The following is a 17,989-nucleotide window of genomic DNA, read 5'->3' on the forward strand; positions in this document are numbered from 1 at the left end:
AACAATTCTAAATATAGAACCATTTAGGATAGTGTCGTCGTCGTCGTTGAATAATTTTATAGATACTCCAACAATGCGATACTGCGTTTTTATGAAATTTTATAACTGTGCGAGTGTACTGATGGCAAGTTATGGTCGATTTCAAAACAATTGAAGCGGAAATATGATTCGGCGAAATTTCAATGGGGTCAGACAGTAACTGCGACACGACAAAATAATTAATTATGAGTCATAAACTTAATACCGCACAAAAAAGTTATTTCAGGAATACCATATTTTTAATAATTTACACGTTTCACTTTGAATTTCAATCCACCTTGTTATGATTACTACTGTTGCAAGTGTGTTTTAATAAAGACTCTCGATTTGCATAATTCGTTTTTATTTTAGCTAATGAACGCCCATTGGCATAAAATTCAATTGATATTACAAGATGAAAATATTGAATTAAATATTTAAATGCACATTTAAGGATGTGTTATTCTAACTTTATGATAATTATAATGAAAATATATTATACAATTTTTAACGCCAAAAAATGTAGTAGGTAATTAGCCGAAATAAGTTGTTGTAATCTATTTTTATATTTTCAATTGTATTTATTTTTATTATTCATATTATACTTTATTTACATAATAATAATAGAAAAACATTTTTCCTCGAAAAAAAAAAATTACATAAAAAAACAATTATTTTGTTGAATTTGCCAAAAATATTAAATGTTTGGTATAATATTTTCTAATAAATTAAAAAAAATATACTCTTAAACTATTAATTGTGACAAAAAAAAATATATATAATAATAAATAATTGTTGTTTTATTTATTTTTTATGTTCGTCAAAAATAAATATTGTCAAATAATTTTGGTTTTTGATAAAAAAAAAAAAAATGGATGTGTACAGTTATTACTCTCTCTAAAACAATTTATTTATTTTTTGCTAAATAAACTTACTAATACGCGGCGTTATACATATGAATGGTGACTGTGATGATCACATAATCAAAGTTAATAGCGATAATAAATAAAAAGAAAGCGTTACTGTCTCATCAGTCGTGTGGCCGCCGGAAACAGTCATTGCTATTTTTTTTTTTTTTATTTAAGAAGTGCAAGTACCGGAGTGTCCATAAAGTAAACCAGTAACGGCACTTGTCGTCAGCTTTGTTCCACGCCATCAGTAGCGCTAAATATTATGAAGTAAAAAGCGGTGGCGGCAATGAGTAATGTGATAGTCATAATGATGACGTCACCTTTTGGTGTTTATCGTATTTAACGAGGTCCCCGTGTATTTTGATGATAGAAACGCCTACTGTTATTTTTCTTTCTCAATTAAAATTGGATTTCTATGTAATGACGTTTAGGGTTTCAGCCGTTTGTTAGCAACTCGATTTACAACAGCCACAATCTGACATCCGTGAACATTGGTGTTGCTAAATGGCTCCATCGGTGGGAGTACTAGTATTGTTTATACCTACACATCGATTAATCCGACGGAGAAATTGCCGTCGGTACTTTTTCCAGTCGTCCGACTTAACGTACGACGACGACGACGGCAAGAGAGTTTTTTTTTTTTTTTAAAGGGTCTTGTATGTTCGTTGCCAACGGAGGCGTTCAATTTTGTTCTCCGTATGTGTTTTTAGAGAAACGCTAGTCTATTGTTGTTGAAGTATCCGACTAATTTATCCGTTCAGCCGGCAGACGACGCAGGGGCAGTGATGCGTCGCACGAGTCCGAATAACGAGTCTCGGCGGGGAGTCGAAACGTTTTTTACCCCAATTTGTCGTCGTACCGAAGTCAAAATAGTTTCGGAACGCTACACGGATATAATTAGTATCGTTTTGTTTGTGTTATTAATAACATGATCACGTGAAGTGCATTCGAGTATACCGAAGGCTGAAAAAACAAACAGAAATCAAGAATTGGCATTTTTACTCATCGTGTTCTGTGTGGAGCAATTAAAACGTAAATAAATAAAAACTCCATTGAAAGTGGAGACTAATTGGTCCGACAAAAAATGTCAAGAGTTCCGAACGTTTTTCAATCTGGACGGTTTTAATTATGTTCTTACTCAAACGTGCCCGGACAAGTGTCCGGGAAATTAAATTAACGAAGACGTTTTTAATTTTTACGACAACATTGGAAGAGAAATAAAGAGACCGTTTGTGTGTATAAAAATCCTTACGGTACAGGTACACGTTTTATGGCTTACAGTAGGTACACATCAAAACGAAACTGATGCGGAAAACGCATAAAACTAAAAATATTATGAGACCGACCGGAATAAAAATATATCCCACATCGTAATCCTCTAAAGACCCAATAAATTTTATTGCCATTGTATAATACATTTTTTATGCATACTTGACTGTACCAGCTCTTATTGTATTGTCCACAAATCCTAATCATATTATTTGAGTGTCCCATTAAATAGGAAAATGCCTTGTGTTATTTGGTCTAACTATTGATTTTAATTCAATGANTTATCTGGTCTAACTATTGATTTTAATTCAATGAACCGTCGAATCAGTGGTGTCGCCAGAGTTTTTTCTTGGAGGGGAATAAACATAAGAAATTTTTTTATTTTCCATAAGAGGGCCTGTCTCAATGTACGGGGCTCCTTAATCCGTCCCAGCGTTAAAATCGTTTTGTGAAAAATAATACCGATAGTAATTTTAATTTTCGCATAGAAATATTTGTTTACACGCTGATGTTGTAATTACTTCAATCAGCTATGGGTTTTTAAACTCATCCAGTTGATTTGTAATCAACGTGAGGTTTTTAATGGATTTTCAACGTCGGATTATTGTTCATTCAATCATCGATAAAATTTACAATTCGATTAATTCGTTTAAATCTTTATCGATTTAAGTTTACTGCCCAACTGTTCTTACTTTTATCGGTAATGAACAATATCCACGAACACGTTTACCATACACTCGACACACGACGGTATACTCGATTTAGGACGACGCACCGTTATCGTGTTGTTTGTTTAATGTTGTAATTATTAAATATGTTTAGACGCGTGTCTAGTAGAGCTTTTATTATTTTGTATCTGTCGTGTGTGATATGACAATGAATAATGGACTTGGTAAGTGCACACCGAGCGTGTGTTCTATCGATTATGACATTACGTCCAATGCATTAACTATTCTGAACAGTTAGATCCAAGTCCGTGGGTGTGCCCCTGTGCACTAAAAAGTCAAAATAAAATGAAGTGTGTGTTCGTACGTGAGCGATTAGTTGTTCGATTGATTCTTTGGCTTGTAGACAGCAAACGCGATAACTTCTAGTGTTTGTTCTCTATTTCATTTATTTTTTATAATGACATTTCTGTACATTTTTTTCACTGCAGTTAGTATTTTATGAAACCATAGTTGTTTTATAGCTGAGTTGACATGAAATTACGGCATTTGTTAATTATAACTCAACCTTTTAGCGTACCTGAAATGTCATTCTTGACACTACTGTCTCTTCGGCTGATTGGTTTTGCCGTAGACCAGATAGTGTTGTTGTTGTTATTGTTGATATATTAAATTTATTACCTTCAGTGTTGGCGGATTTCGCGTTATCGTCGTTTTTGTAATAAACAGTCAATGTCTGGTAAAAGAGGTTGTTTTTGAGATAGTTTAACTCGTAACAAACTGTGACGTAATTACACAAGTTAATAAAGTAGTACGGCTTAAGTTTTTCAATATAGTTGAAGTGGTAGTCCCGTTCAAATTCTATTAGAGCGCGTTATTGTTATTATGCGCCAATCGAAACTTTATCAATCAATGAACCTTTTGTCTTACAATGTATCACTTAATTCTATTTTATTAAGAAAATTAATTTATTGATTCTCTCCAGGTTTTTCATATTTTAAATTTGTTTTTATGTTTCTATTTAATCGGAACACAAAGAAATAGATGAGTTTCTATTTATAACTTTTGTGAAATTTATCGATTTTTAAAGGAGAACACTGTCGTTTTTTGTGTCGATAACAGGTGTTTAGTACTGTACTTCTAACAATAAATACAATAGTATTGCATGAAATCAATAGTTTTTATATTATCTTCGAATATTAAATGTAACACACATTGGTCCTCTGCACAGACAATTGTATTATTTTACTTATCGCATTAGTAAAGTCGTAATAAATGTTGTGTAGGAGACTAAAATTATAAATAAATATTATTTAATTGATAATGGTCATGAAAACTAAGTAAACATTGTCTACTGATATCCAAATCGTCGCACGCATAAAGTTAGTTTATCTTTATTATAAAAATAATTCTCGAATAAAATAAAAATTATACTGAGTTTATATAGTTAAACAAATATTACTTAATTAAGAAATCAATTGAATACTCCAATGAACGATTCACATTGTACAATTTAATTTCTAGTTCATAATAACAGAATATTTTATTTAATATTCCATTATCATGATCCTTTGTAAGTACCTTAAGTTATTCACTATGAAAGTTATATAAATTTTACATTTGAATACTGTTATTATTTATCATTATTTGCACTTTAAATTTAAAAATACTTCCTTTGATTTCTTTTAATATAAAATAAAAAATCTCGTCTCTTCAATGATATTTCGATTCTAGATGTATTCTTTTAATTCATTTTATATGTTTCCTTTTTATATGCCATAAATCTATTTTTATATAATACTCTCGATACGTTATTATATTGATTGATTATTTTGTTAATACTTGATTATGTACTCTGTCCAATGTTTAATTGTTTTGTTTGGGGCTAAAGTTCACAAATGCCAGTAAAGAAATTTAGGCTAGTAAAAAAAAAAAAAAAACTAGTTATCAAACGACAGTTATGGCTATGTCACCTATAGTGGTTTATCTGGAAAAATGATTATTTTTTTGGATTGTTTATACATCAAAAAGAATACAGTAAAATTTATTTATTATTTTCACTGGATACGTTTTTAAATACCATTTAGCTATTTATTTTAGTCTATTGTTGTAACAATAACATTTTGCTATACTGCTCGTACAATGTTAAACTAACATTTCCTGTGTGTGGTCTATTGTTCGTGCAATGCATTATAGTTTTCAGGCTATGTCGATGAATAATTATTCAACAAAATGACCCGAAATTATAATTAATTAAAATTGACCACAGTTACAGTTTTTTTTCTGCACGCGATTTAATACAGCTGTTTTATACATTGACTACGTTCTGGACCGTAAAATGTTATTATGACTTATAAAATCACCTCTTTGAAAGTAAGTCATTGTAGTTTTCTACTTGAAGACTGTTCGACCGGAACGTGATTATATTTTCAATACACATTCACTGTAGTTGTCGTCGTCACCCTACAGAATGTTAACGATTCCATACATATATAGTTATCCCAAACGACTGTGCAAGCGCATCCGACAAACGATGAGTTCTTAGCCCCACCAGGTACTGGCTCTCTTGACAGTAATAAATAACAATAATCAGCGCGTTTTTCGTGTCATTGATATTACTACTAATTCTTGTATGCGTTTTCTTAGCGTATCAAATGAAATTTTTAATTTCATACAGACGTGTACATGATTGATTGGTACATGCGAAGTACTGCCAAAAAAAACTGCAACCTTGTAGCCATGCAAAAACAACAATAAAGTTATAATTCGTGATGTTCGGCGCCTTTGTACACACGGAACGACCGTCCAATAAAAATGTCATCGTGCACCGTTTTTCCAAACATATTCGTTGAAATCTTATAGTCGACACATAATACTGCTGTCATTTTTAACGTGTGTCGTTCGACGTTGCCAGGAAAAATTCATTGCGCAGATATAAACTGAGCCGTCAAACAGTCGCCAAATAAAGAATGAAACCGTATACGAGACATATAATATTTCACCTCAACTTTTCGAGTGTTATATCACATTATGTCAGTAGGTGTATTCACTCGAACTGAGTGTTTGTCGTTGTTGAATGAAAATTCTAGATAATATATTTTAACAGGTACCATGTTACCCCCGACGACCTCTATTTTGGCTAAAAAAATTTATAATAGAAAAAATAAAAGAAGCGATTAATATTCAATTAAGTTCACCACCAGTCGACCGGATACGGTTGAGTAGTTACAACACATTCAGTGCACTGGCATAATATTATTATTAAACGTCTACGCATATATTAATATCAATTATAATTATATTGAGTTGTTGTCTAGTCGTTGATTTTCTTATCAGGTTATTGCGTTTATTTGCAATTGTTAGCACGATAAAAATATGTATAGAAATCGAATATGAATGTAAATGATTATAATTTATAATTTTATAATGTTTTGTCATTTTGCAATCGTTCGTTCTCTGATAAATTCGAGTTACAAAAAAAAATTAGAGATATTATTTGTTTTATGAATCACTCCGCATAAACATTTACAACGATCCCAAAAATTTTAATGTGATAAAACATCGGCACTACGTTATGGTCGGGCTGCCAAACAAAAAAAAAAAAGAGGCGGATGCCCAATGGATTCCATTAGAAAAAATGAATATATTTCTAGATTATGAGCGTGAAATCGTTTGTTGTCGGTTCGGGAGCGGAGACCTGCAACAAAGATTTGGCAGTCCGCCACACTTTGGCTAGTGCACAGTTTTAATTCTCCTATTAAGACGTAATATTAATGTCCGAAAAATCTCGAACGATTATCAGACGGAGTAGCAGAAATACCGCGACCGATTTAAAAACCACTTTTTGTGGCCTATTGCTGGTAATGGCCTACGGTTTAGTATCAAGCGCACTACTATTCGGCAACACGAAAAAAAGACATCAATAACACATATTGAGCGTTGCGCGGTTTGTTTTAATAAGGAGGTCGAAAATGTATTTTTATTGTTGCCCATGTCGTTGACTGAGGTTGTAACAATGTATCGTTTGACAATCGCGCGCTCTTTATAAGTCACCATTACAACACATCGATGGGCAGCAATAATACATTGTGTTGTGCGGTGGGGTTTTGCTGAAAACGACCGAGTGTCGGACAAAGAGCGGAAAATCGATTTGGGAAAAGTCGACGAGTGCTGTACAGCTGCCTTGCCGCCTTCTCCGTCAAACTTCTCCGATGATAATTTAACCACTGTACCGTGTATAACGCCACCTAATGCCTTCTTGGTGTAGGCGCTAATACGATTGAAGCTTGTTTGACTTTTCTCGCTATCGTTGCTGCTGTCGTTGTCGGGTCACTCGCCTTTGTAAACGTTCACTCCGCCGACAGTAGTTGTATTGCTTGGACTAATGAGCTGGTCGGCCTTTCGGAAAAGGGAGGATTAATTGCGCGGATCCCGACGTAAAGAGAACGCAGCCCCTAGTGTTTTAATATCATAACTGTAATAATTGCGATAAACATAAAAAAGTTTATTTGTTTTGATTAATTAATTTTATTTTCGTTCGACGTCATCACCGGACCGACAGACGCATTCGTATACTGTATTCTTTAGATAATCCATCAGAATCGTATCAATTGTTTAGTTTTCGTGGATTTGTTAAATTAATTGACCTATTTCATTGTGTTATGATAACCAATTATTATAAATGTAGTACTTCCTCTTAATAATTGTTCACTATTTTTTTACTTGTGATTTTCAGACATTGTAGTAGCACCTCCTCCGACGATTTTGAACCACGGACAAGTCTCTCCTCTTCTCCCTACTACTCCAGTGAGGAAGAAGTCCAGAAAGGATGTGCCTTTATCATCGTCCCCGGGCCTTTTGGTGAGTTCTTCGTCGGGCTCGCCGGCGGCCCAGCAAGCCGAGAGCGACGGAGGGCACTCGTCGGACGGTTGCGGAGACCGGAAACGGAAGAAAGCCCGAACGACGTTCACCGGTCGTCAGATATTTGAGTTGGAACGACAGTTCGAACTGAAAAAGTACCTTTCGTCGTCCGAACGGTCAGAAATGGCTAAACTGTTGGGTGTCACCGAAACACAGGTAAGCAACCCTATTATTTCTGCCCTTTAGTCCAGTTTTCAGAATATTAATTATAATTAAGTCTTGTAGTTTACCATTTCTAGATTTCCTTAAAACAGACATTAGGTTTTAATGTATTAAAATCACTAAACACGAATAATATCAAAGCGAGCACAAATGTATTAATCAATAAATTATTGATGATAATAAATCATTACACTATTTATTGTTCTAAATATTGTTTAACTGGTAAATATATTTTGTAAACATTTAGATATTATTTGATTAGTTTTCGGACGTGAATTATTAAAGAAATTTTCATTATATTAGTAAATCACACGGTTTCAAATTGATTTCACTCTATTTATCGTATTTTTAACAGATTTTTTTGTTTTGGTTATTTTTCTTTCATTCGGATACTAAAGAATAACATCCAAAACAAACGTTTCATTTCAAACTCGCATTTGGCTTAGATCCAGTCAGTATAGAAAAAGTCATAAAGTAATGTTATTGCATTTTAAGTTTTTTTATTATTGTGCACTAACGGTATTTTTATTTGACGCTTATTCATTGATGATTATTTTATTAAGTATACTAATTTTTCAACAAGAAAAGCTTATATTATTATGTTTACGGTTAAACTGTTTTAATCAAAATTAATTTATATTTCCGAGAAACGCCCTGCAGGCATTTGCATTGTAATATACTCTTATCTGAATATTGTTGTTTAATAATTTGATGGATTCTAAAACCTTTTGTTGTCTGAATGACTTTTGTTTTGTTTAGTTGTTCGTTTATAAAAATGTTGTTTACTCAATTTTAATGTTGTACGTGTTTTTTTATTAACTAGAGAATTACCATGGCAAAGATATTGACCGTTTTTATAGGTTATTCGTATACAAATATAATTCGACTATAAATGTAAATTATGCTCAATGAAAATTAGTAAAAAGATGTTATTAAGTTTTGTTCTTCGAACTTAATAAGCTATTTAAGCGAGAAGAACACGAGAAGTATTAATTAAAATAATATAATACAATACGTTTATGATCTCAGAGTAGAGCGTAGGCAACTATCTCACTATCTCAAAATTAATTCCTTCAGCTTGAGTGAAACAATAAATTGTTGTTATTTATTTTTGTATTATTTTATTTTATTGTATGTACCGAATTATATTTTGATAAAACGGCAAGTATGTAATGTTTTAAGTACTAGTAGAGTTATACAAACTTAAGTTACTCAGGCAACTAATTTAAATCAGATATAACACGCGACATTTCGGTTTAAACATTTCAGACCCATCTTAGGGGCGGTGTATTTCTCGAACTTCCGTGTTCTGATTGAATACGTAGAGTCGGTAAACTTTGTTTCAAATTAATAGTCGTGTAGCATTGTTTGTACCGCACGTGCTCTTGATCTAACTGTATACAGGAGTTAACAACGCCCTAACTTGGTTTTTTTATTTTTGATTCCGTGCAAATTATTCAGAAATTTTGTCGATGACCTCTACCATTATTAGTTTCAATAACGACCCCTATAATTTTGTCGAAGATTCAGTGGATGAGTGTAACCGTAAGTGAAAGAAACACCTTTATAATGACTTCCGACCCGATCGAATTCGCGATAAGTGTCCTCTAAACGATGATCGTTTCTATCTTGACCGGTATGAGTAAGAACAAATTTTATGTTGTTAAAAAAAAAAAACTGATGGTTTATCTTAAAAAGCCTCTGAGCACACGTCAGTGTGTAACGAATAACAACGACCGAAACCGTTTAAACGGTCGGTAGCTAGTCGTTAACGTAAACGAGTGTGCTTTACTGTATTTCACTAGTGTTGAATATATTAAAATAGACAAAGCTGTGGTAGGCTCACAGCGCAGCTAAAACGTTAAGGAGACTGTTCGAATTTCAAAAAAATATGTGTTTTAAAATGGCTGCTGCTGCTGTTGGTGGAACTCCACCACAGTATGACAATTTTGATTCTCGTGTTTAGTTTGGCAGTCTTGCAGTGACAGTTGCTGTTCTCTCTAAGGTATTGCCCCGGAGTAAAATAATATCGGTTATCTTAAGCAAGAGTGCAAAACTTTATAATTATAGCGTTAAACAACTCAGCTCTGCACTCTCTTCAAAACTTTCTAACTACTTGATAGTTTTTCATTGTGATGCTCAACAACGCTTGTGATTATTTATGTCCAAGTTTATTAAATGTAACGTCGTTGGTTTAGTATTTCAAAACAATTTTGTATGATAATTATAATTAAACCAGAAGCAATACATCTATATTGATTGTGCCATTGCCTAATGGGATATAAGTAATAACGATAAATTATCCCGTGAAGAAGTATCTTTAGTTGAAATTAAACATTAGATTCTAGAAAAAAAAACAATGTTATTAACTATTAATAATTTGCAAAAGACTCGGTTTATGTAGTAATATTAAGTTAATCGCAAATTAAGAGTTAAAGAACATTATATAAATTAAATATATTTTTGTGTCGGATAGCGATTTACAATTACAGAAGACGACCCGTTTTAATTACACTATTGTAATGAACGTATAGTGTTCCATTTGCAGAGTATAATGCAGTTGATATGTTTTATGAATGAACCTGCAGAGTTGTTTTAATAAAATTATTCAGTGATATAATTTTCTATATTGTACATAGCTGCCAGCTGTTAAGTAAATTATTTTATATAAATCCGCTTCAGTGAACGACTAATGAGACGCTACAAGCTCGCGCCACCGCTTCTTTCCTACATAATAGTATTGTTGCTACATAATTAAACTAATTTATACAAAATACTGTGTAATAATATAGTAGTATAATTATGAAAATAAACGCTTTACTGTTTTGACATTTGCCATAGACTCTATTATGGCTATTATGTCGGTACGTTTTGTATCGCATGAGCGATTTACTAACTATGTACTAATCTGGTGGTAAACTATACACTTGATGTGTCCTGTTTATTTTTTTATAGAGTCCGATTAATCGACGGTCCGATAATATTTCAAGCTGTTTTAGATCGTCGTTCCAGTTAGTTTCCACAAACGACTGTGGGAAATCGTTTTTTTATCGCTTGAATGAATGGACAGCGGACTTTGTACTTTTTCTGAGTGGCATTTCCAAGTCGACACTTGTTGAACGAAACTACGCGTCGTTGCAGTGTTTTAATTATAGTTTCTAAGTTAATTAATGCACGGCCATTCCGATTGTTCGTGTGCTACCATAAAAAATAAAAAAAAACAATTTTAATTAAAACTGAACGGCTTACGTTCGGTGACCATATAGCGCACACAATGATAATTGTCTTTGTACTAATTTGTGAAGTTACAGTCTGTCTATTGTGTAAATTATCACGCGAAAATCGACTAAAAAGTAAAAACTATTGCCTAATCATTTAGTTCGAGTATTTTTAGACAACGTTATTGTTATTCAGCAACATTAATACAATTCGTTTGAGACTTTATAATGATATGTTAGTTACGCGCGAGTGCCTCAGAGTCGACCGAAAATTCACAAATTGTTAACCGCTTATGGAGTCTTGGGGTTTTTTCGATTCTATTGCGTAGCTCTAAACAAGTCAAACACCACATAGACAACAAAACCTTAAAAAAAAAAAAAAAAACAAATAATTAATTAATTTACAAATCAATAATTGGCGGACTCGTAAAAATAATTATTATCGTTACAAGTCCGCCGTTGATGATAATCTGTGTGAATTTCCTTCCAAAAAATTCGTATACATCAGTGTAACAGCATTGAAAAAAAAAAAACGTTCTAAGAACCCATGTCTATTATTTGGCTTTTATTTTCTTTACCGTAATCAACCTCATGGAGGTTATGATTGTTATTTTTGGCACGTATCCTTACGCAAAACGGGTAAACATTTTCAGTAAACAACAAACGGCAACGCGCATCCGTATGCATTAATATATCATACACTACCTTTAGTATTATATACCTGTTGCTAAACCTCCTGCGTGTATAGTCTCTCATCCGATTGCTCGACAAAAAATACTTAAAATAATAATGATCATACATTAAAACGTGATGTCACGATTCACGGCTCCCGAAAACTTTTACACGCACACTTGTACAAAAAGTAACAGCGGCCTGTACCTAAAATTAAAACGGAATAAAAAATGCCAGCAAGTATATGTAACGCTTCCTCTACTGTTCAAGAATAAAACTCTATCTATGGGACAATTGTTTCCTTTTTTTTAAAAGTTAATGTTTATACAAACATTAGCGGGAGAATGGACAGAGGAAAAAAAAATTAACCACAAATCGAAATGACGCACATTAGCTAAGCAATGAAAATAAAAACAAAAGAATCCGCTCGTCTGTGAATATGTTGTATGTTTTGGACCTTTATTTTACAAANTATGTTGTAGGTTTTGGACCTTTATTTTACAAACAATGTTTTTCGCGATTTAGTGTAGAAATTAGCTTAGTTATCAAATGCAATAAATGGTAGCTCTAAATAATTTTTACTACTCATTTGACGATTCCTCCCTCCCTGGGCTGGTTGGTAAATCAATAACTTTTGACACGGGCAAACGCCCGTTAATAGTAAAAATTGTTGCCGTTGTTCGTATTTATACCGACGATAGTCATTAACGTTGAAATAATAAATATTGTGTAACAAAAGATATTGTTGCCCGCAGATTTCCACCTACACCCTTCCATCACAAACCCACCGTTTCCACGGTGTTTTAATATTAAAATATCGGTTGAGCGAAAATGGCCGTCGATTGAAGTGCAATAACCATAAACTCAAGTGGTGTACACTGTGCGTTTGCGTTCAAGTACCGTAGTACATAAGTGTGCTTATTGCATTTTAATTCGCAAAATTTTATTGCATTGCAAACAAGTCAGCAATTATATCCCGCATAAATGTTTAAAAAATAAATAAACACTTGGAATCAATATGCGCACTCCGATTTTCAACTGCTGTGTTGTTTGGACGGGACAATAACGCGAAAAAACTAATTGTGAATACATTTCCAATAACGAAATTATAATAACGGAACCGCTCGTCGTTAATCGCCCTATCAAAGGGAGCTGCTCCGTAGGTGTGTTCAATGTTTTTCTCTCCTTACCCGTCACGTGTACTTAAACCAAAGAGTTATTACCCGACCCGATTTCCGAATGTCATTAAAAGGTAATCGTCGGCTGAGCGCAAATTGCCGTTGAACGGGAGTCGTGGATTCTTGCCAGGAGCAACGGATGTAAAAAATCATCAGCGCTTCATTTTAGCTACACACGCATTATGTACACATAATAATAATAATACGTCCGGGGTGGCGGAAGACTAATTTTACAGCCGAGAAAACGCTGTGGTGATATGGTGTAGACGAAGGGGTAGGGGAAGGCTTATGTAGCGAGTCCCGCATGTTGTTTGCATTGGCACGATTCCTATTATATCTGTGTAGAACCGCCGCCGCCGCCGCTTCGTACGTCGGTAATAATTTTTTTTTTATTCATTAGTCCTTTCTTTGTCGCGTACTACAACGATGGAAAATGAGAAGGCCCCCATGTTGTTCTTGGATATTTTTTTCCTCAGTTATTGTATAATTTTATCCACCTGCATATTGTTTACCATGCCGGCGAGGGGTTGAAGAAAATCCTTTTCCCCGGACGTAGCCTCACGTATTCAAAACGAGCAAAATCATTGTAGTAATAATAGTAATAGCAGTTTTTTTAAAAAAAGGTAACGTTCCGTTTAGCAAGCCGATAAAAAGGTGTGGCGGGTATGGAGAAATGATTAAGTAAGAGGGAGTAGGAGCCTACCGCCGGTATATTTCCTGCCGTCGATGTTTCTTCCACTCTCCCTTGCCGACGCCCAAACATTAAACGCTGACATAGCCCTCCATCGTTAAGGGGAACGTGAAGAATTGAACGACTTCAATTAATTCGAGCTTTTCCCTCTTTATCTATCATTACGATGCCCAACCGTTTCACAGCACCCCACCTCACTACCTTTTACTCCGACAACGTGCACCCTCACAGCCGATTTAACGACACTGGTTTTAAACTCCATCTCCGGCCAATTAATTAATCAAATAATATTCGCGCCGGCGGTTACTTGCATTATCATATTACAAAGTTTTTTACACGACGACTAAACAAATAAATATTTTATGACCTGGAGAACTGTCTCATGTTTTATTTATTTTACATTAAAATACTAACAGTTTATGTGACACGCATGTTTTGTATTGGCTTTTTAGAGTAGGTATTTTATCAGCTTCTTCTTTATTCTATTATTAGTGTACTATCCAAGTGTTCGTGACGTTTCTTTTAAAACAATGTTACACAAATGCTAGCAAGACTTAGAAATAGTTTCGCCTTGAAAGTTTTTTCTAGACAGTATGTTATCTTTATTGGCGAATGACAGTTTGACAAGGATGATGTACACATTTATCTGTATAGATCTTTAAACAAAGACTTTATCACTTGTTTTATTTGTATACTATGTTGAAGGGATGGTACAATATAATACAACAATAAATTTTTTCCTTAATTGTACCGATCATAAATCACACGTGAACTCGTATCCGAATTAAGATTGTTTCAATTTATTTTAAATTAGCCATTGTGACTTGTTCGTTTTAAATTTTATATTGTAATTGCTTCTTTTTCAGTTTTTTCTATTGACCATTTCATTGATAATCGTGAAGTTTATATTAGTCATACAAGCGATTAACCGATTATTGAGTTCAACATTTTAAACAAATTGTTTAGTTAATCGCAACTTTAAACTGTTAATAAATTATAATTATGAAACTAGTGCATGACGAATTCTTTTTTTTTAATACCATTGTTTTGGATTTCTATGCATAAAGTCCATGATGGGCTTTTAGCTTTTTTAACATAACGTCCACTACCAGACAGTTATAACGATGATATACGTCTTGTTCCTATTGAATGATTTTTTTTCTCGAGACGCACATTTTAAAATTAAAAGTTCCTGTCACGAATCGGATTTCCGTCAAGTCATGCGCCTTTAAAAAAAAATCCATTTGTTTTCCCCTGACGATTACACCGAATCGGTATATTATTATTTCTCTCCCTTTTTTTTTTTTACTATAACTTTGCCGAAGGGTAACTCGTTGTAGTTCATTATACGAGTTTCGATTTATATACTTTTAAAACGAATTTCAAGATCAAATTAGAAACGCCCCAATATTGTAAGCGATTATAAACATGAGATAATATTTATGCGTTTGACTTTTCAATAACCGGTCAAAAGTTTTTTTTAACCTTAAACAACGGAATATAAAATTTTGTGTCAGCTGCAAACCTCCTGAAGCACTTTATTCTCTTCTCTCACTTTGTTATATTTTCTTATTAGGTAAGTTATAAAATAAAAACATATCTTATGAAGTAACAGTAAAATATCTTCATATGTTACTCATAGTGATTTTTGTATTGTAATAACAATTAGTATTTGTTTGTGAAAAATTAATAATTAGCTAAGCGTATTTATCAGCAATTTTGTAAATGATCATAAAATGTTTTTGGTCTGTAATCATCATTGCTAACTCAAAAATTTAAGAATCTTTTTTATGATCTCACTCAAGTATTTGATTTCTATATAATTAACTGATAAGGCTATGAGATGTCCGTAAATAACTGTTTCATTAAAACTGCTACTATATAAAGATCTAAAAGTTAAACTTTTGACAAACAGACGTTGGGAAGGCGTTGTATCTCTTATTTAGTTGAATTAATAAAAGATAATATTTCAATTATTTCATTATTTGACACTACAATATGATAGCTACGTCTTAAATATTTTATAATTTACCCTGGAAATATTACACGGTAACTAGATAATTGTATTAGTATTTTTAGAGAATTATTATTATTATTGCAATCATAATGTTGTATAATTATATAACTCGTATGTTGAATTCATGAATTTAAAATAATGTTAATTATAAAATTGAAAATATATATATAAAAAAAAACAGGAAATTTTGTATGGAATACTTGATTAATGTATTATTCTTTAAATAGGCTAAAATATTAGCAACATTTTCCCTAGTAGTTGTTCTCTATCGAATCTACTTAAATATCATTAACTCAGCGACACCGTAAACATTTTATTCTGTACTTTTTAATGGATCAATGTGAATTACAATTGTAAAAGAAAAACGAATAATTAATTAGATTAAACCACTGATTATCATAAGCATGAATAAACTGTTAATATATATTTGTATGAATGTCCTATGACGTTGTTTTTATATCTATTATGAAAGTGTTGAACTTTTTTATTGACCTCTTCACAAACAACAATAAAGTCTTGAGCAATGTATTATCGTTACGTAAAACGTATTAAATGTAACAAAAATTAAGACACGTGTGCATTGCAAAATAGGCGAATTTGTATAAACACTTATAAAATTTATTCAGCCGTCTATTTCCTATAATTATGTTTGTCCGAGAAAAGCAAACGCATCACTTGATGATAATCACAAGCCGTCATGTTTCTCTTGTTCAACAAACCTTTCAAATACATTTCAATTAATTATCGTGGTTTACGTGTTTAATACATAATAAAATGAGCTTTTGTGAATACAAATAAAGATCAATATTCTATAATAGGTGTTTTTCGTTTGATATCATAATCTTACTCATTAATATTGTTATGGAATGTTAAATGAAATAAATAATAATAAATAAATTATTGGCGCTCATTTTATTTTTAGTTAACTTGTGAATGAATTTAATGATTATGTTTTTCATACCATTTTGGTATTTTTTGTACATAAATGTTTTGGCAAATGATCAACCAAATAATTATCAACAACCTATGATCGCACGNCGTACATAATTGTTTTGGCAAATGATCAACCAAATAATTATCAACAACCTATGATCGCACGTTACTAGGAATTTTGATGATTTTCGATAACAAGGGCTCTTGTTTTACATGCCGATTGAACATCGTAAAAACAAAATGTATGTATTTTTTTCTCTTCCTAGCAGCAATAAAAAATAAATAGTAATAAAGAACAGGTTATCAACGGGTCATCATTAGGCATCATAAATGGATAATGATGTACAAGGGCCTGTAACCTTTTATACGTTTACACATCACTGATACAATAATATTTCTTTATAAATTTAATTAACATTTATTTGAATTATTTAGAATCGGTATTGAGATTATATTGTCTAGTTTTGAATTTCATTAATTCAAATTAATTGTTTGATTGACTTGTTTTAGAACGATGTTGTTGTAATAACTAAATAAATCGGTCATTGATCGAAAAAATCATTTCTGCGAATAGCAAAATAGGTCTCATTTTAAATAGTGGAAATACCCATGCATCGAGTNGAAATAGTGGAAATACCTATGCATCGAGTAGTAACGTTTTTGAGGGGATAGAGGGGCGATTATCTAGGTTTTACTCGGCGAATGAATGAATTTTTTTTCAAAGCCGCACATAAAAAAAATTGTTTGATACGACTTTTTTTTTTTGCTTATTGATTTTTTGATAATTACCGATGAATTTTTGGCGAACAAAAAAAGGGGTTATCAAAAAATATATTTTGAGGGCGGCAACACATTAGTTTCGGAATATGTCACCGACACCAAAAGGTGTACATTTGATTTGTAGTGTTATATTTGAATATTTTCAATTACTTAGCGTTTATTATGTACAAGTTGAAAAAGGCGTTTCATCAAATATGTATAGCATCGCGTTATTTTGGACATGTAAAGGCGGTCTCCAGTTGAATTGTGTAGAGGGCACTCCTTCGAGTACCACCTCCTCATACTTGCATTTTAAAAACCGAGCTCCGGTCAACCTTTAATTCGATGTCGTAAAATGTTTTACGAAACAATATGATTTGGACATTAACGACGAATGAACAATGACAGGCTACCCAGTTGGATGACTTTGACAAAAAAAAAAAATAATAATAATAAAGGAAAACCAAAAGGGTCGTCAGAAACGACGATATACAAAATTAGCGTTCATTGAAGGCTTTTAATTTTAGCCTTTTTTTTTTTTTTTTACAGTTTGGAGGCTACCCTCGGGACAAACGC

The 17,989-nt window shown here is 32.6% G+C and overlaps 1 protein-coding gene across 1 annotated transcript in view; it reads left to right on the forward strand.

Annotated features, from left to right (window-relative positions):
- Positions 1 to 1,871: 1,871 nt before the first annotated feature.
- LOC126909046 (homeobox protein mls-2-like) overlaps positions 1,872 to 17,989 on the forward strand; it is a gene marked incomplete at both ends in the record, with an annotated part of 31,432 nt that continues 15,314 nt past the window's right edge. Inside the window, 2 exons of the mRNA XM_050691406.1 lie at positions 1,872 to 1,961; positions 7,599 to 7,939. Coding sequence (XP_050547363.1) covers positions 1,872 to 1,961; positions 7,599 to 7,939 — 431 coding nt within the window. The remainder of the gene's footprint in view (positions 1,962 to 7,598; positions 7,940 to 17,989) is intronic.

Source organism: Daktulosphaira vitifoliae, unplaced genomic scaffold (genome assembly GCF_025091365.1).
Source record: "Daktulosphaira vitifoliae isolate Bord-2020 unplaced genomic scaffold, ASM2509136v1 Scaffold_88, whole genome shotgun sequence".
Classification (NCBI taxonomy): Eukaryota; Metazoa; Arthropoda; class Insecta; order Hemiptera; family Phylloxeridae; genus Daktulosphaira; species Daktulosphaira vitifoliae.